Raw genomic sequence first — 21,716 nt, 5'->3', positions numbered from 1 at the left:
GCGGACTCGTATAGAAGACAAGTAGCCTAAAGAATGCTTAAACCGTGCGATCGATCACGATCGGTTCTTGCCCACGCAGGTTGCGATCTGCGGGAAGACTGGCCGTCTGGTACCCGCTCAGATCTCGCTCAGACGGTGAGGCGTCCGGCTGACAGCCGGATCTCTATTAATCTCGTTTGGTACGGAACGTCGGGGCCCTCCTGATGGGCCGTCCATCACTTGCCTCTCTTTGCCGACTTTGCCGGCAATCACTCCGCGTTGATTTTGCCGAACCTGCCCGCTTGCCTGCTTGCTCGCTTGCTTGCTCGTTTGCCTGCCTGCCTGTCTGCCTGCTTGCTTGCTTGCTTGCCTGCACGCTTGTCTGTCCACTTGCCTGCTTGCTTGCTTGTCTCCTTGTCTATCTGATTGCCTTACAGCTCGTTCACATGGCACCGGATCGGTCTTTTTTTTTCTTTTTTTTTTTTTTTGTTCAAATTATTTATTTTAATCGGCTTCTCCAATGGCGCATATTTTTTATATGTACATGTTCACATCAAACTACCGTCATAACTGTATAAAATTGAACCAATGTGTGAACATTACGATCGTGTGACACCAATTCGGTAAAATTACTAATACGCTTAAATACCGAAATATATGAACGATCTGTTACGTGATTACCATATCGTCACATGTTTATCGGCAAACGCTTTTACCTAAATAGATATCGTGATATCTTAGAAATTAACGATTCCGATCATTTACCTAAATGATTTCTTGGAATAAACATTATGACGATATGATTTAATTGGTTTTAGATTAATTATATCATTTATACGAAATTTTAACGTGAACATCGGTTTTGTTAGAGTTAAACGTTTTGAAAAAAATATTGAAATTCCTTTGAAAGCCACGAAATATTTTCAATTAGAAATTACTTATCTAATAGTTCATAATATTATGGCATTACGTGGACATATTGAATCATTGAATCGACTAATCAGAATGATTAGTTTCAACCGTTTGCTTTATTATATAAATTTATTATATTAGATAAATTTCTATATATTAAAATTTATCGCATATTTTCTCAAAGCACGCATTATGATTTTTTCTATTGTAATATAAGAAGAATTTTTTTTTGATTTTTGGCTAATGAGATGTATGAGTTCAAAAGGATGATTATAAGAATAGGGGAGGGGGGGAGAAAGAACGTTAAGAAGTTTCGACTCGCAAATTTTATTTGTTAAGAGACTTTTTTCCTTCGACGCTAATGCAATGAAAGTAGAGAGAAAGAGATGAGAACATTATTCATTTCGTCGGTCTATTACCTTCCTTTTTGTTAAATCACCTTCTCTCCTTCATCGCGATTTACCACCAATGGCTCGACCGGCTGCATCATCATTGTTGATTGCATCAAGGGATTTCTTTGCGTTCTGGACTCATTAACACTCCTTCCTTCGCTGCTACCGCGGCAAATAACTCAAAGTCATTATCGTTACTTATAAATCACCGCATCAATCTCATTGTCAGATTCGTCCTCAGACTCGGATCCATATTGGTTGCAAAATTATTTGTTAAGTATTCTTATAATTTTTTAAAATCGTTCAATTAGATGAAACTATTTCGTATTTCCTATGAGTAAAAATGTTTTTTTTTTTTTTTATACTTATAAAGGTTATATAAAGAATAAATTTAATTATCACATACATATATATATAATTCTTATAATTAATAAATATTTTAATTGATATATTTAGTTAAGAAATATTTTTAATAAGTCGAAATTTATTAATTGGTAATTTTAATATTACTCATTAATTTTCTTTATCGAACATGTAATTTTTAGAAATTAAAAACATTCAAATCAATGACACCGGAAAAAAAATTTTCACTAAAGTCAATGTCGTCAAAATGATAATAAAATAAAAAATAAAAAGAAATTTGTTTCAAGTAGTATTCAAGTTGGATTCACGTTGGATTCAAGGCAGATGGCCATACAAGTTATTGATATATTTTTTTTATGCATAATTGAAGCATTTTTTATTTTATAAACATTCAAAGCTAATTATATCTTCACTTTTTTATCGACAAGGTTTTTCTTTTTTATTCTTTACTTATATGTTTATTTCGATTAAAGTTTGTTTCGTTTTTAGGTTATGTTTAAGTATTTGATTATCAATTAAATATGATTAATTTATTATTCTTATTTGTGTTAAATGGTTATTAAAAATTAAAACAATAAATTTTTCTTTGCTTTTTTTCAGCATGTCATCTAAGTCTAGAAAAAGTTTATCATCATTAACAACATGTGACAAATGTCAGTGCACTTTTGGACAAAAGGATGCAACCTTACATGAATCAAATTGTCCACCTTGTTTTGAAAATTGGAACCATAATTTTATTTTCAATGATACTTTGCATAGTACTTTAGAAATTTATAGTGCTTCAGGTAAATATATATATATCATTAATATTTTAATTCTCTATTCACTTCATGTTATTAAGTTATACGTTATTTTATAGCACCAACGAATATATCCGTAAGAGACTTAAATGATATGGTGTTCATGTCACAGTCTGTGATGCAGTTATGCAATATTGCTATAGGAGATCCTGTTACTGTTGCGACAAAAAATAATATAATTGTAAAAATAGCTTGGCCTACCAATGATAAGTCATTATTGAGCGTTTCTTTATCTAAGCCTAGTAAGTTAGACATGTACATCAAATCTATTTATATATTTAAAAAGATATGGCATAACTACTGATCATTTCTTTAGCCATTGAATTAAACAACTTGAAAGGTTTGATTAAGATACAAAATGTGAAGCATGATATAGCTGTAGCTAAAGAATTTACTGTCAAGTGTACCGGCAAACATGCATTACCACATATGTCTACAGATCTAGAAATACTTTTTAAGAACTGTAATGAACAAAAAATATTTTGCATTGGAAATAAAATAAGTATCCCATACTATGGAAGAAAATTGACATACATAATCACAGCAGCTTCAATAGATCAGAATGAAAATACGATAGATACGGATGACGATTTATTATTGGCTTTCAATTGTTTACATTTAACTACAGATGAATCCTATATAAAATATTATAAGGCTATGTATTCTACAAAATGGATCATTCAGGAAGATGTATCAATGGTTAAAGAAGAACAGAAAAAAGTAAAGTATAAAATAGAAGATATAGGAGGATATAATGATTTAATAGCAGATATAAAAGATGTAGTGGATATTGGATTAGGTAAATGTAATATTGGTGATTTTTTTATCAGCAAAGGAATTTTACTCTATGGTACTCCTGGCGTTGGCAAATCTACGATTGCTAATGCTATTATATCAGAGTACAAAGTCAACTATTTTAATGTTCACAGTTCAGACATTTATAGTAAATCTATGGGTGAAACTGAGAGGAAGCTGAAAGAAATTTTTACAAAAGCAAAAGCTAAAACTCCAAGTATAATATTGTTGGAAGATATTGATACGTTATGTCCAAAAAGGAGTAACTCAAGTACAGATCAGGAAAGAAGAGTTCTTGCTCAAATAATATCACTTTTTGATGAATTACAGAATACAAAAGATAATATTATTGTAATAGCTACTACATCAAGAATTGAATTTGTAGATGCGTCTTTAAGAAGACCTGGCAGAATCGATAAAGAATTTGAAGTTTATGTACCTTTTCAAAGTACCCGTTTCGAAATATTATTTAAGTTACTCAAAAAAGTACCAAATACTTTATCACAAAATGATATAATGAATATTTCTTTTTCTACTCATGGTTTTGTTGGTGCTGATATATATGGTCTGTGTTCGCAAGCATTGATGGCTGCCGTTAAACGTCAGCATTCTATTAATGTTACTGATACCAGAGCAAATGATGAGATAAATATAACGATAGATGATTTTAATTATGCTTTAACCATAACTAAACCCTCTGCCATGAAAGAAGTTTTGGTAGAAGTTCCTACAGTTAGATGGTCTGACATAGGTGGACAGAAAGAATTAAAATTAAAATTAAAACAATCTATTGAATGGCCTTTGAGACATCCTGAAGCATTTGCTAGAATGGGAATAACACCACCTAGAGGAGTACTTATGTTTGGTCCACCTGGTTGTTCCAAAACTATGATTGCTAAAGCTCTTGCTACAGAAAGCAGAGTTAATTTTTTAAATATTAGGGTAAACTTTTTTTCAATAAATAGTTTTCTTACGCTGACATATTTAACGTAATCATTATTCGTAGGGCCCAGAACTATTTTCTAAATGGGTTGGCGAATCTGAGAAAGCTGTACGTGAAGTTTTTCGAAAAGCTCGTCAAGTTGCACCCTCTATCATTTTTATAGATGAAATCGATGCCCTTGGAGGAGAAAGAGGATCTTCATTAAATGGTAATGGAAGTAATGTTCAAGAACGTGTCTTGGCACAATTACTTACAGAATTAGATGGTGTCACGGCCTTAGGAAATGTTACATTAGTAGCAGCTACAAATCGTCCTGATAAAATAGACAAGGTTCGTATTTGTGATCTATATTTAATTCAAATATTGATAAGTAACGAATCATTATTTTTATCAGGCTCTACTTCGCCCTGGTCGTTTAGATAGAATAATTTACGTGGGATTACCGGATGGTGAAACCAGAGAAGAAATATTTGACATAAAGCTTAAAAAAATGCCAATTGCAGAAGATGTAAATATATTGGATTTAGTCGAGTTGACAGAAGGTTATTCTGGAGCTGAAATTCAAGCGATATGTCACGAAGCAGCAATGAACGCGCTCGAGGAGAACTTGGACGCTGCTATTGTTACCAAAGATCATTTCAAAGTTGCATTATCAATAGTGACTCCAAGAACACCGACGTCACTTATACAATTATACGAGAACTATATGAATAAAATATATTAAATAGATTATATTATAATAATAATGTATTTTCATATTTTACAGTTCATATAGTGTTACAACTTCAAGATATACATATAATTATAAATAAAACAAAAGACATAACTTGTATAATTTATTAAAAATATCAACGTATTAAGAAGAAACTCACAAAATTGAAAGTAAAAATACATTATTTTTTAAATAATGTCGGTGATCGTGAAAGGCACACCTAGTATTTATGATAGTTCATACTATTTGTTGAAAAATTATTAGTGAGCTTTTTTCTATTTTTCTAAATAGTATAAAAATATTAGATATAAATGGCTATTAATTTTTTTTTATAGTTGTTGCCCATATAGCCCACCAGTTTGCTGTTATCCACCTTTACCACCATGCGATCCTTGCTTTTGTTGTAAACCACGACCTGTTTGCATAGCATTACCTCCACCGCCTCCACCAATTTGCCCGCCATGGCCACCTCCACATTCCGGCCCTCTTCCTGATAAAAATTATTATGCTCCCTCATCCTAATGTTTTTATTAATCTGCAGTTTAAAAATTGTTATTTTTTATTTATTTATTTATTTATTTTTTTTTTTTTTTACGAATTTGTAATATCGTAGTTATACGAATCAGTACCACTGTTTTTATGAAGATTCTCAATTATTATATCACCAAACTTCACGCTTTTCTTTATTTAATATCGGTGTCTTGTAAAATTTGTAAACGTATGAAAATTCTTGTAAAATTATTCACAAGTAATAAATATGTCTGTGATGGTAAAATGTCAAGGTACATACGATAAGAAAGCTTTGAAGGCCATTATCGAAAGGTGCAATTTAATTATTTTCATACAAAATAAATAATGTACATGCTCATTGTTCTTAATTTTCTTTCAGTTGCGGTTGCTGTCCACCGCCTGAACCTCCATGCCCAGCCATTTTTTGTGTGCCATCTTCATGCTGCCCATCACCTCCTTGTAATCCATGTGCTCCAGTAAAATGTGATCCCTGTTGTACTATTCCTCTGGTTCCGCCGATTGGTCTGGCTTCCTCGAGACCTTGTGGTCCATGTGCTCCAAGTTCACCAGTACCATGTATGACGTGTCCTCCGTTAGGACCTATTCCACCATGTCCACCATGTCCTTTCATATGTCCACCTTGCACCGGTTATCCTTGTGTTACGACTGCACCTATACCGAAACCAGTACCAGCACCCTGTGAGCCTATTATGCCTGTCATTCGGACACCGATTAACACCGGCGGACTTTTTTACATTGGTACCAGTAAATGTTATCCTTGTCTACCACCTGCTTGTCCTCCACCATGTATGCCATGTACTCCCATACCTGGAATGTCTGTTACATGTTGATTCCATGACAATTAATTATAATATAAATCGTAACAATTTAAATTATAAAATGTTTACGTAAGATGAATTAACTGAATTATAAATAATTTATATTATCTGATTTATCATGGTGTATAATTATTTAATAAAATAAAAATTGTAACACCCATCGCATTAATGAAAATTTATGTTTTATAGGGATAAAATTACATTAATCGGAAAAATAGAATAAATAAAGAATAATCGTAATTATCAAGTAATTACGTTTATATAGATTCATTTGTAAGTGACTTCGTAGCTTCCAACGTTCTTATGTTTGTTTCATCTCCGTTCAGATAAATTAAAGATGTTTATCCGATATACAAATAAATTATATCGTTTTCGTATTTCAGTAAACAATATATAATAATATTTCAATAAACAATATATAATAAAATTTCAATAAACAATATATAATAATAAATTTCAGGAATAATTTGAAAAATATCGAAAAGACAGCAAACCTATCGAAATGTGGTAAGTTAATAAAACCTTTAATCCTACGATCGATTAACTAGATATAATAATATTAACTGATCGTACAATGTACTGAAGTTCAAATGATCAGTGCTTCCGGTGTTCTTTAATATGCCCACCATGTCCACCCCCACAAATTCCACCTGATCCGAGTTATCCTTGTCCAACTCCTTGCACAATAATAACGTGTTCTTTACCACCACCACAAACCAGGAGACCAAAATTAAGTTGCAAAGCATATTTTCCGAAAATTGAACCTATTAAAGCTATCAGGTATGCATTATCAATTATATATAGCAATTATTGCTATATTTCTGTTAACTTATAATTTGTTATATTTTTCCATATTCTTTTTTTAACGTTCTATTAATTCGTTTTAATTTTTAATGAATTATTTTTATTTCAGATTTGCACCAGCCGCTAATCCGCCTCATGGTTGCGGACAATGGACGAATCTTACTTATCGTCCGATAATTCAAGGTGGTTTCAGTTATTACGGTGTTGATAAATTAATTCCACGTGGTCCACCACCTGGACCGCCTGTTCTTTGCCGACCAACTCCGATCAAACCTTCCGATTCACCTGGTATGATAGTTTACAGTGCTCCGTAAATATTCTTATAGTTATATTGTTATAAAAAAATGTATTTATCAAATTTTATTAATATACGTTTAAAGAGAAATATACGTTTAAAAAAAAATATGTTTAAAGAGATATATTAAATTATAATATTACAATAAATTATTCATATGCAAAAGCTCATATGTATTTCAAACTTATGTACGCATAAATATACACACATATAATATACCATAGTTATGTTTCATAAATTTGAATGAGTCATAATGTTTTACGAATGTCCAATTTACTCCTTCTACGTCGTCAAAAAGTGACGAACAGTTAGGAATCTCCGCGTATAAATTCACTTACTCCATTTATTGTTTAAAGAATATATTGTACCTTCAGGGTACAAGAGTACGATAATAACGCATACGGCACTGAGCGTAGCGTATTCAAATCCCTCCCATTTAATCCCCACTCTTCTCAAAGCTGCGCAGAATGTAATCGTTTTCTTCTTAGATGCGATTATATATTGTGTTTTATTTGACACGGCGGGATTAGTGAATTTATATGGATATGATCGAAAATATTTGTATTTAAATTATATCTATTAATTAATAGATATAAAATATGGAAGCTATTTGGAATAGAATTCACATTGAACATCCACCAAATATTACGTGGCATATCGAAGCTCAGAAAATTGGTAAAAATATATTCTAACCTAAATTCTTACAACTTATATTATGTACACAAAAATATAAAATCATTTTAATTTTTATACATGTTGTATAGTAAAATTTATATTTTTATGTAATAATTATCTATAAAATCTTTTTCTGAAATAGATGTCACAGGACTTAAGAAGACGTTAAAACGTATTATTAAGGATTTAGAATCTCAAAATGATATGCACACAGAAGCAGCAATATTAAGTAGATTAATCTATCGTATGAAATGTAAATTTCGCAATGACAAAGGTTTTAAGAATATGGAGAAAGTAAACAGAGCTTTACTCAATTACTTGAATTTAGGACTTGAAAAGGAATATAAGAATTTTGAAAGTTACATAGAATTAAGTGGTATTTTTGTTACTTTGCCAAGCAAACAAATGTTAGAGTACATTCTTGTCAGAACTCAAGGTTTTGCAAAGCTTTTAGCAAGAGTGGAAGAAGTTGCAAAGTGCGCTGGTACATATTTACGAACTCGTATTATATTGGGTCATGCATGGACTATTACGCTTGTAGCATATGCTATCATTAGTAGAATTTGGTATGTTATTTATTTATATATACATTTTGAAATATTTATTTTGGTTCTAATATATTATATATGTTTTTAGGATCTTATCAAAATATTTAGTTAAAAGATCTTGCATTTGGTATAATGGTCTCTATCGATTTTTGAATACATTCAAAATGATAGGTCATCCCTGGCTTTTGAAAAAAGACAACTTACCATCTGATTTAAAATCATGGCTTGCTTTATCATGGCTCGATGAAAATGAATCAAGGTATTCTAATTAGATGAACTAGCTAAATTGATATTATAAATTTGTAAATTAAAAGTATTTATCTTATAAATATTTTTTTGATATAATCATAGCATGCCCGAAGAAAATATTTTGAAGGACAAGATGTTTAAATTAATTAATGTACAAGATGATAATTTAGACAATGATTTAACTTCTGACTTTCAAAATAAGTTGACAGAATTAGATACCACTGATTTTATTTGTGGTGTATCAGAAAATATTTCAAAATCAAATATTTCAAAAAATGTTGGTGAACTTTCCATTCATATGAACGATGATCTTGGAGGTATGAAAAATATTATTATTCATTAAATAAAATAAAAAATATTGAAAATATATTAAACATTTTTGACATTATTTTCTAGAAGTTGTCAATCGTTCAAGCTCTGCATTAAATATTAATAAGAAAAAACGTAAGAAGAAAGAATCACTAGGAGAGCAAAAATTGTCACTAAATAATGAAGGAAATGAGAGTGATAGAAAACAAACAATTACATTCAAATCTAAGAAACAAAAACAAAAAGAAGAAAAAAGCTCTTCTTTACTTAATGACTGCAGAACTACATTATGTCAATTGGAACCTAAAGCAAAGAAAAAAAAATTGGTTCAATCATGTAATACAATCTCAAATAAAAATGTTACTTCTAATTTTGATAATATGAAAAAATCAGATTTGAATAGACTTTTAAATAAAAATTGTTATCCAGGAATAAGTAAGTTACAATGGAAAATTGTTAAAAAAAAGTGCTATAAACTACTGAGGAAATCAAAAGAATCTACTGGCGAAAAGAAACAATTATTAATTAAGAAAGCAATTAATATTATACGAAACATCAATTCAACGTTATGATCTAAAATTTTACATAAAGTTAATAAATAAATTTAAACAAATTTAAAATGTAAATATATATGTTAATATGAAATCTATTTTTATTTCAGTTCGTATTCCTATTATTACATGAACTCCTTCCTGTCTAAAAATCATAATTATCCGACTTTAATATATTAACAAAAATATATGTGACTCATTAATAAATATATGTAGCGATAAACGATAAAATAAAATACAACTTGGATAATAGTAATAAACAAAATAATATCAAATAGGAAAAATGATATAATAATTTAATTGATGTTATGAAAATAATTGATCAGACGATCAAAGATATAATGTATTATAATCAAAGAATTATCCCTGAGTACGTGCTGCTCTATAATGTCTTTAATATCATTTAACAGATCGTTTATCGAAAAAGAAAAGAAATTATATCAGATATAGTGATTACTTGGAAGAATATAAATCATTTAAATAATTGCAGGGGTATTCGATAATGTAGATCCAGTAATATTATGCGTCGTAAGCCGGACGGTAGAATGGTATTGCATATCTTCGTGATCTCATCCCAAATTTAAATACAAAGTCAGAGTTTCTTTTTTTCATATTGTTGAAGCAGCAGGCCCGAAATTGTCGCGTACCACAGATTCCGGCACATTCCTGTCCACATTGGTCACACGATAGAGTCTCTCCAAAAGTCCACAAAGCGCAGACTGAAATATTTCATGAAGAAACATCATAAATTACAAATAAAAAATAATCTTTCATAAAAGTAATATTTATAAATGTTTTTTGCAACTATAATTTACACAATATAAATATCAGTTTATTATACTAGTCGATGATAATTTATAAAATATAAATATTAATTTATTTTATATCAGAAAAAAAATATAATAAATGTATAATAAATTATAAAAAAAAAAAAAAAAATATTGATTTATAATCTATAAATTATTATAATTACTGATCAAAATGTAAAGTCGAAGAATATTTTAGCGATGTCCAAAGGAATTCCGTCGGAAATTAGAAATTTTCTATAAATATTTGTAATGTTTGTAAAACAGCTAGGAAAAGTAAATATATGGACGAGCATCACGCTGAAAACGCTATGGCAACCAGACTACACTTGATGCATTTATGGATGTGATAGCACGAACTTTATATCGGTAATGAATGTTAATTAAGTAATTATAAGTTTTCTATTAATATATAAATTGATGCATAATTTTAACTAACTTTTTTCTTCTAACTTTCAATATTTTTATATTCAACATAAGGGGCCAAAAGAAAATAATTTAAGATCAATATAAGTAATATCAAATTTGATTAAATGCAATATAATTTAATGTATTTAATTGTTTAAACGTAATATTTCTATATTTTTAATTTATACAAAAATTATAAAAAATTATGATTTGTTTTGTTAAAAATCTTTACAAACTATTTTTATTAAGAAACTAAAACACAAAAATTACACGACAATTCCCGTTTGGATCTTTATTTTTAAAAATTATTGTATATTATATTATTATCTTTTTATTTTTTTTTTTCTTTTTTTTTTATGTAATCATTTCAACATTTCGATTCGATTGATGACAAAAGCTTTTACAAATAAAAATAGATTATGACGGCTAATAGGATTATAGTGCAGAGAATATCAAACATTTTGATCAATTAATTCCACTTAATCCATAATCTCTTTGAATCTTCGAGTTCGTTATCGTATTGTTCGTTATCGTACTTTACTCGATAAAGTTTACTAATTATTTTCTGATAAAAAATATTCATATAATATAAGTGAAAGAAATCGAATTCAAATTGCGTTAAAAATAACAGTAAATAATAAAAATAAAAATAATAATAATATAATTAATATTAAATAATAAGTATAATTAATATTTAATAAGTATTAAATATATGCATTTCGTTACCTGTAATAAGGATAATTACACAGATGCGGCTCATTGTTGAATTGTACTTCAACGTAATCACTTTTTTATAAAATCAATTTCACTTTCCTTTCGTTGTTTTCACCTAACGATAAAAATGACAAGAGTTTAATTATTTAACGTATAATTTAAAAAATTTTTAAATTAATGTTACGATTTAAAAATTATATAATTAATAGATACTGAAATTCTATAGATATAAAACTATCAAAATATTTTTATAAAATATTTTGCTAAAATTAATATAATATCGTATTAAAAATTTATAGAATAATAGAAAACTGATGAAATTAAAATTGTTAATAATTGTAATCGACATTAAATGAAAATTCAATCTTAGAAACTAACACTTACTTTAGCAGGTGAGAGCTGACGAAGAAATGATCCTAAGGAGCATCGAAAGATCCTGTTACTCGATTCCTAAGTAAATTTTCCCCCACTATCGTGTATATTTTCCTCATCCACCCTCGACTTATACGCAATCGCCGTACCGTTGCAAATATAGATATTGAAGCTAATTAACATTCGATTGTCGATTTTCTTGGTACGGGGATTGACTAAAGTACACCACAGATTTTATTCCGAATACAAACAAATCCCTTATAACGCGATATTCCTACAATATGATTTGAAAATTGGAATAATCCTATTTATAATACGATTCGAAAATTCTCGTACAACATGGCAAAGAGAATTTTTAAGCGTGGGCATTATCATTTGATATTTTCATTCGTGCAAGCGTATATAGAATTGCGTATAATATTAAAATTTTTAATTAATTTTCTTCGTAAAGTATTAAACGTATTGTAAGAATGAAACAACAAATTAGAATAAGGAAATAGTGTATAAAAAAATAGTTCTGTTAATTTTTAAAATGTAAATTAATTCCATACTAAATACTTGTTTTGTATAAAAAGGATTGACATGATACAATATTTGTTAAGAATCTGATCACGTTACTTATATATATACACGGATTATTTGTATAAATAAATTTATGAACTTAAATTACGCACGCACAAAGTGGTATGCGCGATCAACAGATTAAAATTAATGAATTCATCATAATGATCAGTAGGATGAATTCATAAATCATAATGATCATAAATGAAAATTAAATTTTGGAAATAACAAAAGTATATGATATAAAAAAAAAATCGATTAAAATATCATCAATAACTATTAAAATTAATATATTAATATTACGCTTTTAACTACGTTATTATTTTTTTTCTTATTATTATTATTATTATTTTCTTTTTTTTTTATCATACTAAATTGTAATTATAATATAGTGAAAATATAATTCATTATCTTAATTTTTTATATAATCAGGATAATAAACCATCTTTTCCCTTCTTTTGTAATTTGTATCAGAAATAGAAATCTCGCATTCTATTAATACAGGATTTATTATATTCTTTAAGATAGTATTTCGTGTCACGGAAAAATTATCTCTATACTCGTTAATAATTTTCAATGACTCGTCGAATTTATCATCGATTTTAATCCCTTCGATATAAAGTATCAAAGTCGGCTTAGGTCGTGCTCCTAATACTGTACATTTAACGTTAATATGACTATCATTAAAACGAGAGACATAAATTTTTGCGCTGCTTTCCGGGACTGCAAGTATTAATTATTTATTAATTATTTGTTATCGACAAATAATAAATAAATATATGTATAATTCGTGAATTATAATTATTAGATATTTAAATTAAATTAACATTGAAAATAACTTTTGAATTACCGTATACAATCATTCTGGCTGCTTTGGTGTGCTCGCTATGAAATGTTTTGACGACACACATGTATTCTCCGCTCATGTCAAGAGTAATCATTTTTAAATAGATTATCGATCGTCTCTCTGGTTCTCTCAAATTCTCCGTTGGATATTTCGAGTAGTTTGCAATTATTCCCGTATCTTGTGGTGGTACTAAAATTTTATAAATCATCTCTTAATATATTGCAATTATCTTTTTCTTTTCTCTTTTTTTCTTTTTTCTTTTTCTTTTCTTTTTTTTTTTTTTGTTGTAATAATATAAATCTTTAAAAGATAGTCAAGATTTATTTACATGGAGGTATCCATTGATAGATCTGATCCAACTCGTGATACCATTTAATAACAAGACCATTCTCATTCTCATCGATTTTGTAAATACAAGATAGCTCAATTGGTCCAGTACCATTGTGTACAACTGACGGCACATTTATGCTTTCGATAATAGACGCATCGATCGCTGTAATAAAAAAAACAGGCAAGAAAATAATTTGTAGAAATGGATTTGTTACAGATTTGATATATAAAATGATAATTTTTACGTTTGATCAGTAGATAAAAAAAAATAATTCTTTCACATATACGATATTCATTGTCTATATTAATGCGTTAACGTTTATCGTGCGTTAATAGATATTAATATAATATTTATTTAGAATTTTAATTCACTTACCGGAAAAGTACTTTAGTATGATCACTCTCGTCAGAAAGAAAAAAACTGAAAGCGTTGTTGACGACATTACCTTTCAAGGTCTCTTTTCAGACTGATGCACAATTAAATACGCTTCGTCTAACTTTAAACACTCCTGAAACAAGATTCTGCGCAACCTTTATGGATATTCGATGTTATATATGATGTGTAATCACATCGATATGTGGCATTTTTATTTATTTTCTTTTTTCTTTTTTTTTTCATTTTATAATTGAATCAAACATTTGTATAATAGGTATTATGCATAATGTTAATAATAATTTTTAAACATAAATAATCTATTTATTCATTATTTTCTTTTTCCTAGTACACGTATGTCATTTCTATTTAAACTCGTTTCGAACGGTCTTTATCGTACATGCTGTCATCGCTAGATGGCACTATTTTGCAATTTAAAAATCAACTTTTAATTTTTCTACATTTATAGTGTCGGTTTTTTTACATTATAAATAATAATTTCTTTAATGTAATTATTTATGAAAACACATCGCTTATATATATATATATATAAACATAATTACAATACAAACGCGATGACAAAATAAGTAGAAATCTATATACCATAAGTGTAGATCAATTTTTAACTATGTAGTTTTTAATCTACGTTATATATGATTCAATGACAATTATTAACCGTCATAGATTTTACTTTTTGAAATCGAGTAAACGAAGTTTAATTTCTCTATTTTAATAAGTTAATAATATGTCTAATATAAAAGATGATCCACGAGAAGTTCTTGCTACTCTTAATTCTTTGGGATTTATTGGTATTACTGCACCTCAACTTAAAGCTTTTATGAAAGGTAACACGTTTTATATGTACTTTAAAATATTATTGTTTTTACTTATGAATTTCTATGACTTTATATTCTCAACTTTTATAATTGTTAGCAATTGTTTTCACTAAAAGTGAATTTTATTTTTAAATCATTCTTTATAAAATGTAATGTCTCGAGTATATCTGTTTTTAATTGTTATTCATTATTGTTGAAAGATTTGAAGATATACAAGAAGATAAAAGAACATGAAAGACAACAACATAAGGAAGAAATCAGAAAGAAAATAATGAGAAAACAGCAGCAAATGTTTCATGAAATTCTCAGTGAACATATTAAAGAATTAAGTGAACAAACTAACAATTCTTCGAATTTCGACAATGAATCTCTAGTAAAAGTGGAAATCAAATGTATTCCAAAAGATAAAGAAAATCTACATCACAGATATATAAAAGAAGAATTTGATGTGCCAGTGAGAGAACCATCAAATCTGTTAAAAAACAAATGTAAAAAAGTAAATCTTATTGAGGACTCATGTTTAAATAGAAAAGATCATAATTTTATAGATTCTACATCTCGTTCAACTATCCAACGATCCAAAAATGATAATCAATCTTTTGTCAATTCTTATTCTATGCAGAATGTTTATAATGCAAACTATGATATTAATAAATATAATACAATTTCTCAAGAACAACCGTTACATTCAAAGCCAATATTATCAGATAACAATAGACCAATTAGTGCCCCAAATATTTTAGAAAATAATCGTAAATCAAGATCAAAAAGTATATTATCTGATCAATCTACTACTGTTCGATCGCAGAGTCTTCCACGTACTAAAAGTTCTAGCTGTTCCACACATAAATCATGTAAGATATTAAATCTTAAAGGTAAGAATAAAAATGTTATCTTCAATAAAAAGTATGTTAATAATTTTCATATAGTTATTCGACCGTGGCGATTACATCCAGAAGTTCAAAAAAGTACAACAAATAAGAGATGCGATCCTGTTGCTCTTTATCAAAAGTATCAGGAAGAATGGAAGCAGATAGCATTTCCTGGAGAAGCAAAACATATGACTGTAAGGTGGGCTGTACGTGAAAAAATGCTTGGTGGTGATCCTCATCCTCCAGTAAATATCAAATATAATTTAATAATTTAATTTTTACTCTCAAATCTATATCTTTTTTTAATTTACAGCCTTTGCCAAGAAAATCCGCTAGTGTACCTATATTGAGGAAAAAATGACTATAAATATGATATAGCATGATATAAAAAATTGTAACTATTCCTGTCAATCAAGATAATTCCCGATATTTATATTGTTACGATTATATATTGCAATATTTTCGATATGAACGAGCTGCTTTTGTTTAAAAAATGAACTCTAATATAACTTATCGTACGGCATACACATTCTTATGTAGTGTGCATTTGAAACAAACAAAAAATAAGATTCTTAATTCCATATAAAATCAGTATTTCCTTAATAGTATTAAACACGTACGATTAGAATTTCCAGGGAATAATTTTAAGGATAAACCACAGAGCGGCAAAAGTAATTTCCAAGATATTCATAATTATTATGACAGGAAAAAGTTAAACAATATATATTAGAAGAAATTTATTTTTTTAATACAGGAAAATAAAGTGAATATGGTACTACATACACTAAGTAAAAATAATCTATGTAAATAAAGTTTCGATTACATGATGTAAGTAATTCTTTTACTGTTGACTTAGCTGGAATTTTTTTAAAAATTTATTACTATCTGCCCTATTTAAATGAAATAGCAATTTTTCTTCTATTAATCGTGCTGCACGATGTGTCAATACTAATGTATCATGTTTTAGCATACTGTACACATTCAAACCTAAAAATATACAGAATTATTAAATACAATATTTATCATAGATGTATTATATAATATAGACACGTACCATAGACAGGCATCAAATTTACATGGGGTATCGTATCAGTTGCTATTGTCAAATTAATTGGCATAATATCTTCACTGTCTACAATAAGGACAGAAGGACCCCAATTTCTTTCTACGATCAGTTGTTCTATATAAGATGATTCCTCGGAAGGTATTTCCAAATCATTTACCAAATGTAAATCATCTTGAGCAAATTTAACGGATAATGTTGATGTAAGCCCAGCAATACGAGTATAAAATGGTAACATATAGAAATGAGTTGTATGTGATCGTGGGCCATGAATAACACCACCTTTTCTCCATAAAGGTGATCTTATACTACCATGACGTGCTCTTCCTGTACCTTTTTGTTTCCAAGGTTTTTTACCACCTCCTCTTACCTCTGCTCGAGTCTTTGTATGCGCATAACTCTAAACACAAAATACAAATAGATAATAAGAGATTTAATTAATTAATAAAATTCAACTTTTGCAAATGATATGGTGTGAGTGTGTGTGTGTTCTTACCACATAACTATATAATCTTTGCCATTTAACATTTTCATGAATTATATCAACTCGTGGTTGAGCTGCGAAAATTTCCGCATGCAAATTGATCAAACCTAATTTCTTTTCCTCAACTGTATCTAGATTTTCTAACCATACTTCTCGAGACTTATGAAAATATCTGTCACTGTCGTATGATCTTATATCAATGATTGGTTTGAATTCTTCTATGTTTGATTCGATCGTAGTACTGTACTTTAACGTTTGAAAACATCGTTTATGTAAATTGTTAAAGACATTTCGGAAAATCGACATAATTTTAATTATGATTCTATATAAATTAAATATAACACACGTGTTTATATAGTCTCCATGAGATGGCGCAGTATGTTATATGACGTATCGAAAAGTTCTTTAGAAAGATGTCTCCAGTATCGCAATTGAGAAGCACAAGTGTTTATTTACATTTATATAAATTACAAGCAATAACTCTACAAGCTTTTATACTCCCTTTTAAAATCAATGTGTCATAAAATAGTTATATTTTTACATTCATAGACATTATAGTCATAGATATGTGTATATATATGTAGAAATATATTTAATGCATTATATATTTAAATACAAATAAATATCTAATCATGTTTGGGAAAGAGGCCTTCCAACTTATTACAGAACTTGATTTGTCTGATGATATAAAACCCTTCAATGTAAGTAAAAAAACAAGAAAAAAGAAAAAAGAAAAATGACTAAAGCTAATTATTGTAAAATATAAGTATATAAGAATAATAAATTAAGTTTTCTAACTTTTTTTAAGGAATCTGTGGTCAGACAAGTATTGGAAGAAATACATTATCTTTATGAAGCAAATTTACTTGATAGGTATATTTTTATATATTTCATATATCCATACATGTTTCTATTTAACTTATTATTTATATTTTATATCATTTCTTTCAGCAATGCTATCAAAAATGATGGCAATACAGCATTACTTCCGTCTGTACAATTTCGACATATAGCTTTAACTAGAAACAAAAGATGTATCTTAGCATACTTGTATAATAGAATGAGAAGATTACGTCAAATGCGTTGGGAATTAGGTAGCATCTTACCACCAGAAATCAATTCTAATTTACTTAATGCAGAAATTCAATGGTTCCATTCATATAATAAATCTTTAGCTACATATATGAGATCTATAGGAGATAGTTGCGGACTTAATTTGACAGTAAATATGTTACCACCTAAATCTCTTTATATAGAAGTAAGTAAATATTTTGATCCTTTTATTTTTACTTTCAATATTTAGCAATAATAAAAATTATATTTTATTATTATTAGGTTAAGTGTTTAACAGATTTTGGCAAGCTAGAGATTGAAAATGGACAAGTAGTCACTCTCAAGAAAAACACATATCATTTATTACCTAGAGTAATCTGCGAGCCTCTTATCAGACAGGGTATATTAGAACATCTCGCATGATGCGTTTGTTGTTTGATATTACAAAAAAGAAAAAAAAAAAAAAAAAGAAGATTTTGAAATTCAAATCATATTATTTTTATACCATACATGCTTTACAATAAAATACTAATTTATGTATAAAGAACATTTCTAACAGATCTTTCAAAGAACCGAAATTTGAATGTTAGACAAAAATCTATCACGTGATCGTTTCTTAACTATATGTTTATGTTGGATTTTCCAAGAGAAAGTGGATTAAAATAAGGATACTTTTAGAAAACACATATTTCTAACACATGTTTTCACAAGGATTTTCCCAAGGTGTTCAAATTCAAAGTTTATTTGTGCAGAATATTACTTAAGCGTAGTCATCGGTTGTCTTCGATTCGTGATGAGTGGTATATTCAGAACGGACAACGTATATTTCTCAGATAGTGATACGAGTCAAGATTATTTTTTTCTCTATCATCGTTATTTCACCGTGAAACAAAATATTCATTCTCAGCGCGAATCGGGATATTTTACGAACGAAGGAAACACGTTCTGCAGTGTTGGTGTTCTAAGTATTGAGAAAGAAAAAAAAAAACAAAAGAATTCTTCGTAAAGAAAAAAAAAAAAAAAAAGAAAAAGGAAATTATTTTTTACTAACAGGCTCTTCATGTTTCGTCATAAATGTCCGAACAATTGAGCATACGTAAGTATTAATATTATTATTATAATTTTGCAATGTTGTTTTCTCTCTTTTTTGTTTTTATGCCGAATGACTTTCTTCCTCTTCTTCGATAAAAATATTTAAAAGATTATCAGAGATAGCGATTATTGTATGATGGCGATATAAAAAAGAAAAAAAAAAGAAAAAAAAAAAAGAAACAACCAAAAAAAAAAGAAAAAGACAAAATATAAAAGTAAAAATTCTTGTATAAATCGATTGATTTACAATATAAAAACGATTGAGTTCTACGAATATAAACAATTTCGTTAACTTGAACATAATCAAATCTGTCTCTATTATTACGATCATGATGAATAACAAGTTGTTGTGATTTTTCTAATCATTTTGATATACGTACATATTATAAATATAAATCTTGATAGATCAAAAAGACGTCATTTATAAATAATTTAACGTGATTTAACAATGATTGTTTGTTTAAAGTAACACATTTAGATGTAACATAGCGTTATTGTATGAATCCTATGCGTACGCTAAAGATCAAAGGATGATTAATTGGGATATGTTAAAGCTTTCAAGTTTGTTTTTTTTTCTCTCTCTTTCTTTTCTTTTTTTTTTTTTTTCTTATTTTTTAACTGCATTCACCTCTGTTCATTTGCCAACTCGTGGAAATAATATCGAGAAAATCAGTTGAAGAAACCAAACTCGAAAGATCAAAATTTTCTGAGACTATAGAGATCTGGGCAAAAATATCCACTACTTTCCGTTTTGTCATTGAGTCATCGTACTTTCCCAACCTCGTGTATAACCAAACAACAACGCTTGACATTCGACAAATTTTATGATGATTTCTCTAAAGCCAAAATACGCTTAATTTAGGAAATCATGTTTTGTTCAAATTTATATATGAAATAATCGATATATCGAATAAATTTAATTTTAATTTACTCGAAATTGTAAAAAAGATCAATAAAATATAGATAAGGGGTATTTTCAAAGGGCTCAGAAAATAAAAAGAAAGAAAATATCGGTCTTATCGTTATCATACAAATGAAATTATCGCAGATATACAAACAGGGATTTTACAAGGCTAGAACTATATTGCCCTATCTCTTTCATATTACGAGACCGCGCGTTGATTTAAATTTTTTTTTCTCTCTACATTCCCTAACGTTCTAATATATATTCTCTAATTTTTGAGTATTGTTATCTTTTTCCTTATAGTCAAATTCCATGAATATTATTAGCGTGATAAAATAAGATTCGATTTTCTTTTCTTCTTCTTGGCATTCTTTATATTTTGGGATAATTTTTAATCAGAAAGAAGTATTGTTAACAATACGCACAACTTTAAGCCGAACACGATACGTTGATAATATATTTTCTGTTCTTATCTCGTTCAGGTTTTCCCCAGATAACTTGAGTAACATCCATTAGGATTTATAATAAAAAAAAAAAAAAAAAAAAAGAAAAAAAACCTGTCTCACGTCTATAAGAATGACAAAACAAGATTTTTGATTTCTAATATTTATCAAATATTTTAAGTAATAGTACCAGTAATAGTAATGCCGATACTTCGTTCCCATTTCTGATATCATTTATTTGTATCTTTAATGTTATAAATAAAATTTTTCTTTTTTGATTTATTCATTCAATTTCAGATCATAAAATATGATTTTTTTTTAATGCATAAGATAATATTACATCCAATCGCAACGAAGTAAATTGGGCCCCAATTGATCATCGATTTCTTTAACCTTTTTCATTCCTTTTTCAATTTCTATAAAAACAAAACGAAACAAAAAAAAAATTATTAAGAATTCATGCATCACTCAAATGAGTTGGCTTTTTACGTAATATATAACAAAGGAAATCCATCATTTGTAATGACCGCAATGAAATCTTTAATGATTCATAAAAGTCGACACCTCATAGAAGAGACTCCTCGAAGGAGATCAACATTCTTACAGGTAATTTTCTTCTTACATATGTTCCAAACGATTAATCGAGACATTTAAGATTCATACTATTTTGGATAGGTAGAAAAATATTTTTTTTTTTTAAGTTATTCGGCGCGTTATCAAATCGATTAATTTTCGTGTAAAATATGATATCCAGATAGAGAGTTTCATCGGTACAGGTTCATAACAAAGAGAAAGAGAGAAAGAGAAAGAGAAAGAGAGAAAGAGATAGAGAGAGATACCATTAAATAATAATGGGAAAATCCAAGTTTAAAAAATCCACAG

At 28.3% G+C, this 21,716-nt stretch overlaps 8 protein-coding genes across 12 annotated transcripts; 6 read left to right on the top strand and 2 right to left on the bottom strand.

Annotated features, from left to right (window-relative positions):
* The first annotated feature begins 4 nt into the window (after positions 1-4).
* On the top strand, positions 5-6,252 carry LOC124425887 (ATPase family protein 2 homolog). 3 transcript variants are annotated; one of them, XM_046966901.1, is made up of 6 exons: positions 5-135; positions 2,247-2,431; positions 2,506-2,688; positions 2,763-4,183; positions 4,248-4,514; positions 4,579-6,163. In XM_046966901.1, the coding sequence occupies exons 2-6, from the start codon at positions 2,248-2,250 to the stop codon at positions 4,906-4,908; spliced, it is 2,385 nt and encodes a 794-aa protein (XP_046822857.1). In that variant the 5' UTR covers positions 5-135; position 2,247; the 3' UTR covers positions 4,909-6,163. The 3 variants fall into 3 exon arrangements, with proteins under 3 accessions (XP_046822857.1, XP_046822858.1, XP_046822856.1); XM_046966902.1 differs by lacking the exon at positions 5-135 and adding an exon at positions 1,336-1,555; XM_046966900.1 differs by lacking the exon at positions 5-135 and adding an exon at positions 1,905-2,074 and having other exon boundaries at positions 4,579-6,252.
* On the top strand, positions 5,654-6,257 carry LOC124426191 (DBF4-type zinc finger-containing protein 2 homolog). The gene is made up of 2 exons (XM_046967576.1): positions 5,654-5,718; positions 5,786-6,257. Exons 1-2 carry the CDS (start codon positions 5,654-5,656, stop codon positions 6,255-6,257), a joined length of 537 nt encoding a protein of 178 aa, XP_046823532.1.
* Positions 6,258-6,747: 490 nt separating this feature from the next.
* LOC124426190 (programmed cell death protein 7-like) lies at positions 6,748-7,700 on the top strand. The gene is made up of 3 exons (XM_046967575.1): positions 6,748-6,752; positions 6,831-7,025; positions 7,159-7,700. Exons 1-3 carry the CDS (start codon positions 6,748-6,750, stop codon positions 7,361-7,363), a joined length of 405 nt encoding a protein of 134 aa, XP_046823531.1. The 3' UTR covers positions 7,364-7,700.
* Positions 7,701-7,827: 127 nt separating this feature from the next.
* Positions 7,828-9,770, top strand: LOC124425889. The gene is made up of 5 exons (XM_046966905.1): positions 7,828-8,019; positions 8,162-8,585; positions 8,656-8,826; positions 8,919-9,133; positions 9,213-9,770. Exons 1-5 carry the CDS (start codon positions 7,944-7,946, stop codon positions 9,695-9,697), a joined length of 1,371 nt encoding a protein of 456 aa, XP_046822861.1. The 5' UTR covers positions 7,828-7,943; the 3' UTR covers positions 9,698-9,770.
* Positions 9,771-10,264: 494 nt separating this feature from the next.
* On the bottom strand, positions 10,265-14,238 carry LOC124425891. Of its 3 annotated transcripts, XR_006942597.1 has the most exons (6): positions 14,091-14,238; positions 13,713-13,877; positions 13,388-13,573; positions 11,989-12,020; positions 11,617-11,719; positions 10,265-10,395 (listed from the first exon to the last, which is right to left on the bottom strand). XR_006942597.1 is itself a non-coding variant. In XM_046966909.1 (4 exons), exons 1-4 carry the CDS (start codon positions 14,155-14,157, stop codon positions 12,192-12,194), a joined length of 477 nt encoding a protein of 158 aa, XP_046822865.1. In that variant the 5' UTR covers positions 14,158-14,238; the 3' UTR covers positions 11,990-12,191. The 3 variants fall into 3 exon arrangements, 2 of the variants coding, with proteins under 2 accessions (XP_046822865.1, XP_046822863.1); XM_046966909.1 differs by lacking the exons at positions 10,265-10,395; positions 11,617-11,719 and having other exon boundaries at positions 11,990-12,250; XM_046966907.1 differs by lacking the exons at positions 10,265-10,395; positions 11,617-11,719; positions 11,989-12,020 and adding an exon at positions 12,873-13,260.
* Positions 14,239-14,735: 497 nt separating this feature from the next.
* LOC124426387 lies at positions 14,736-16,646 on the top strand. The gene is made up of 4 exons (XM_046968032.1): positions 14,736-14,932; positions 15,124-15,777; positions 15,853-16,040; positions 16,109-16,646. The coding sequence occupies exons 1-4, from the start codon at positions 14,833-14,835 to the stop codon at positions 16,154-16,156; spliced, it is 990 nt and encodes a 329-aa protein (XP_046823988.1). The 5' UTR covers positions 14,736-14,832; the 3' UTR covers positions 16,157-16,646.
* On the bottom strand, positions 16,518-17,706 carry LOC124426388 (39S ribosomal protein L4, mitochondrial). Its single transcript, XM_046968033.1, has 3 exons — positions 17,355-17,706; positions 16,850-17,258; positions 16,518-16,782 (listed from the first exon to the last, which is right to left on the bottom strand). The coding sequence occupies exons 1-3, from the start codon at positions 17,646-17,648 to the stop codon at positions 16,637-16,639; spliced, it is 849 nt and encodes a 282-aa protein (XP_046823989.1). The 5' UTR covers positions 17,649-17,706; the 3' UTR covers positions 16,518-16,636.
* A 79-nt stretch (positions 17,707-17,785) lies between these two features.
* On the top strand, positions 17,786-20,947 carry LOC124426390 (DNA replication complex GINS protein PSF1-like). Its single transcript, XM_046968036.1, has 4 exons — positions 17,786-18,043; positions 18,151-18,215; positions 18,294-18,600; positions 18,678-20,947. The coding sequence occupies exons 1-4, from the start codon at positions 17,975-17,977 to the stop codon at positions 18,816-18,818; spliced, it is 582 nt and encodes a 193-aa protein (XP_046823992.1). The 5' UTR covers positions 17,786-17,974; the 3' UTR covers positions 18,819-20,947.
* Positions 20,948-21,716: the final 769 nt, after the last annotated feature.

Source organism: Vespa crabro, chromosome 8 (assembly GCF_910589235.1).
Source record: "Vespa crabro chromosome 8, iyVesCrab1.2, whole genome shotgun sequence".
In the NCBI taxonomy this organism is placed as follows: Eukaryota; Metazoa; Arthropoda; class Insecta; order Hymenoptera; family Vespidae; genus Vespa; species Vespa crabro.
The sequence above is the reverse complement of the archived record's forward strand: the minus strand, read 5'-3'. Positions and strand labels throughout refer to the sequence as shown.

What these genes read in the sequence shown, in the direction of transcription:
- LOC124426190 (XM_046967575.1), top strand. An exon ending in GAACCTATTAAAGCTATCAG is followed by an intron (nt 7,026 to 7,158) that starts GTATGCATTATC and finishes TTTTTATTTCAG; the next exon opens with ATTTGCACCAGCCGCTAATC.
- LOC124425887 (XM_046966900.1), top strand. Translation starts at nt 2,248, where the DNA reads ATGTCATCTAAGTCTAGAAAAAGTTTATCATCATTAACAACATGTGAC. An exon ending in CGTTTCTTTATCTAAGCCTA is followed by an intron (nt 2,689 to 2,762) that starts GTAAGTTAGACA and finishes TCATTTCTTTAG; the next exon opens with CCATTGAATTAAACAACTTG. An exon ending in TTAATTTTTTAAATATTAGG is followed by an intron (nt 4,184 to 4,247) that starts GTAAACTTTTTT and finishes CATTATTCGTAG; the next exon opens with GGCCCAGAACTATTTTCTAA.
- LOC124426191 (XM_046967576.1), top strand. Translation starts at nt 5,654, where the DNA reads ATGTCTGTGATGGTAAAATGTCAAGGTACATACGATAAGAAAGCTTTG. An exon ending in TTGAAGGCCATTATCGAAAG is followed by an intron (nt 5,719 to 5,785) that starts GTGCAATTTAAT and finishes ATTTTCTTTCAG; the next exon opens with TTGCGGTTGCTGTCCACCGC.
- LOC124426387 (XM_046968032.1), top strand. Translation starts at nt 14,833, where the DNA reads ATGTCTAATATAAAAGATGATCCACGAGAAGTTCTTGCTACTCTTAAT. An exon ending in CTGTTCCACACATAAATCAT is followed by an intron (nt 15,778 to 15,852) that starts GTAAGATATTAA and finishes ATTTTCATATAG; the next exon opens with TTATTCGACCGTGGCGATTA. An exon ending in GTGGTGATCCTCATCCTCCA is followed by an intron (nt 16,041 to 16,108) that starts GTAAATATCAAA and finishes TTTAATTTACAG; the next exon opens with CCTTTGCCAAGAAAATCCGC.
- LOC124425891 (XM_046966907.1), bottom strand. Translation starts at nt 14,157, where the DNA reads ATGTCGTCAACAACGCTTTCAGTTTTTTTCTTTCTGACGAGAGTGATC. An exon ending in CATACTAAAGTACTTTTCCG is followed by an intron (nt 13,878 to 14,090) that starts GTAAGTGAATTA and finishes TTTTTATTACAG; the next exon opens with CGATCGATGCGTCTATTATC. An exon ending in CTATCAATGGATACCTCCAT is followed by an intron (nt 13,574 to 13,712) that starts GTAAATAAATCT and finishes ATAAAATTTTAG; the next exon opens with TACCACCACAAGATACGGGA.
- LOC124425889 (XM_046966905.1), top strand. Translation starts at nt 7,944, where the DNA reads ATGGAAGCTATTTGGAATAGAATTCACATTGAACATCCACCAAATATT. An exon ending in GCTATCATTAGTAGAATTTG is followed by an intron (nt 8,586 to 8,655) that starts GTATGTTATTTA and finishes ATATGTTTTTAG; the next exon opens with GATCTTATCAAAATATTTAG. An exon ending in TATGAACGATGATCTTGGAG is followed by an intron (nt 9,134 to 9,212) that starts GTATGAAAAATA and finishes ATTATTTTCTAG; the next exon opens with AAGTTGTCAATCGTTCAAGC.
- LOC124426390 (XM_046968036.1), top strand. Translation starts at nt 17,975, where the DNA reads ATGTTTGGGAAAGAGGCCTTCCAACTTATTACAGAACTTGATTTGTCT. An exon ending in GAAGCAAATTTACTTGATAG is followed by an intron (nt 18,216 to 18,293) that starts GTATATTTTTAT and finishes CATTTCTTTCAG; the next exon opens with CAATGCTATCAAAAATGATG. An exon ending in CTAAATCTCTTTATATAGAA is followed by an intron (nt 18,601 to 18,677) that starts GTAAGTAAATAT and finishes TATTATTATTAG; the next exon opens with GTTAAGTGTTTAACAGATTT.
- LOC124426388 (XM_046968033.1), bottom strand. Translation starts at nt 17,648, where the DNA reads ATGTCGATTTTCCGAAATGTCTTTAACAATTTACATAAACGATGTTTT. An exon ending in AAAGATTATATAGTTATGTG is followed by an intron (nt 17,259 to 17,354) that starts GTAAGAACACAC and finishes TTTTGTGTTTAG; the next exon opens with AGTTATGCGCATACAAAGAC. An exon ending in AAATTTGATGCCTGTCTATG is followed by an intron (nt 16,783 to 16,849) that starts GTACGTGTCTAT and finishes GTATATTTTTAG; the next exon opens with GTTTGAATGTGTACAGTATG.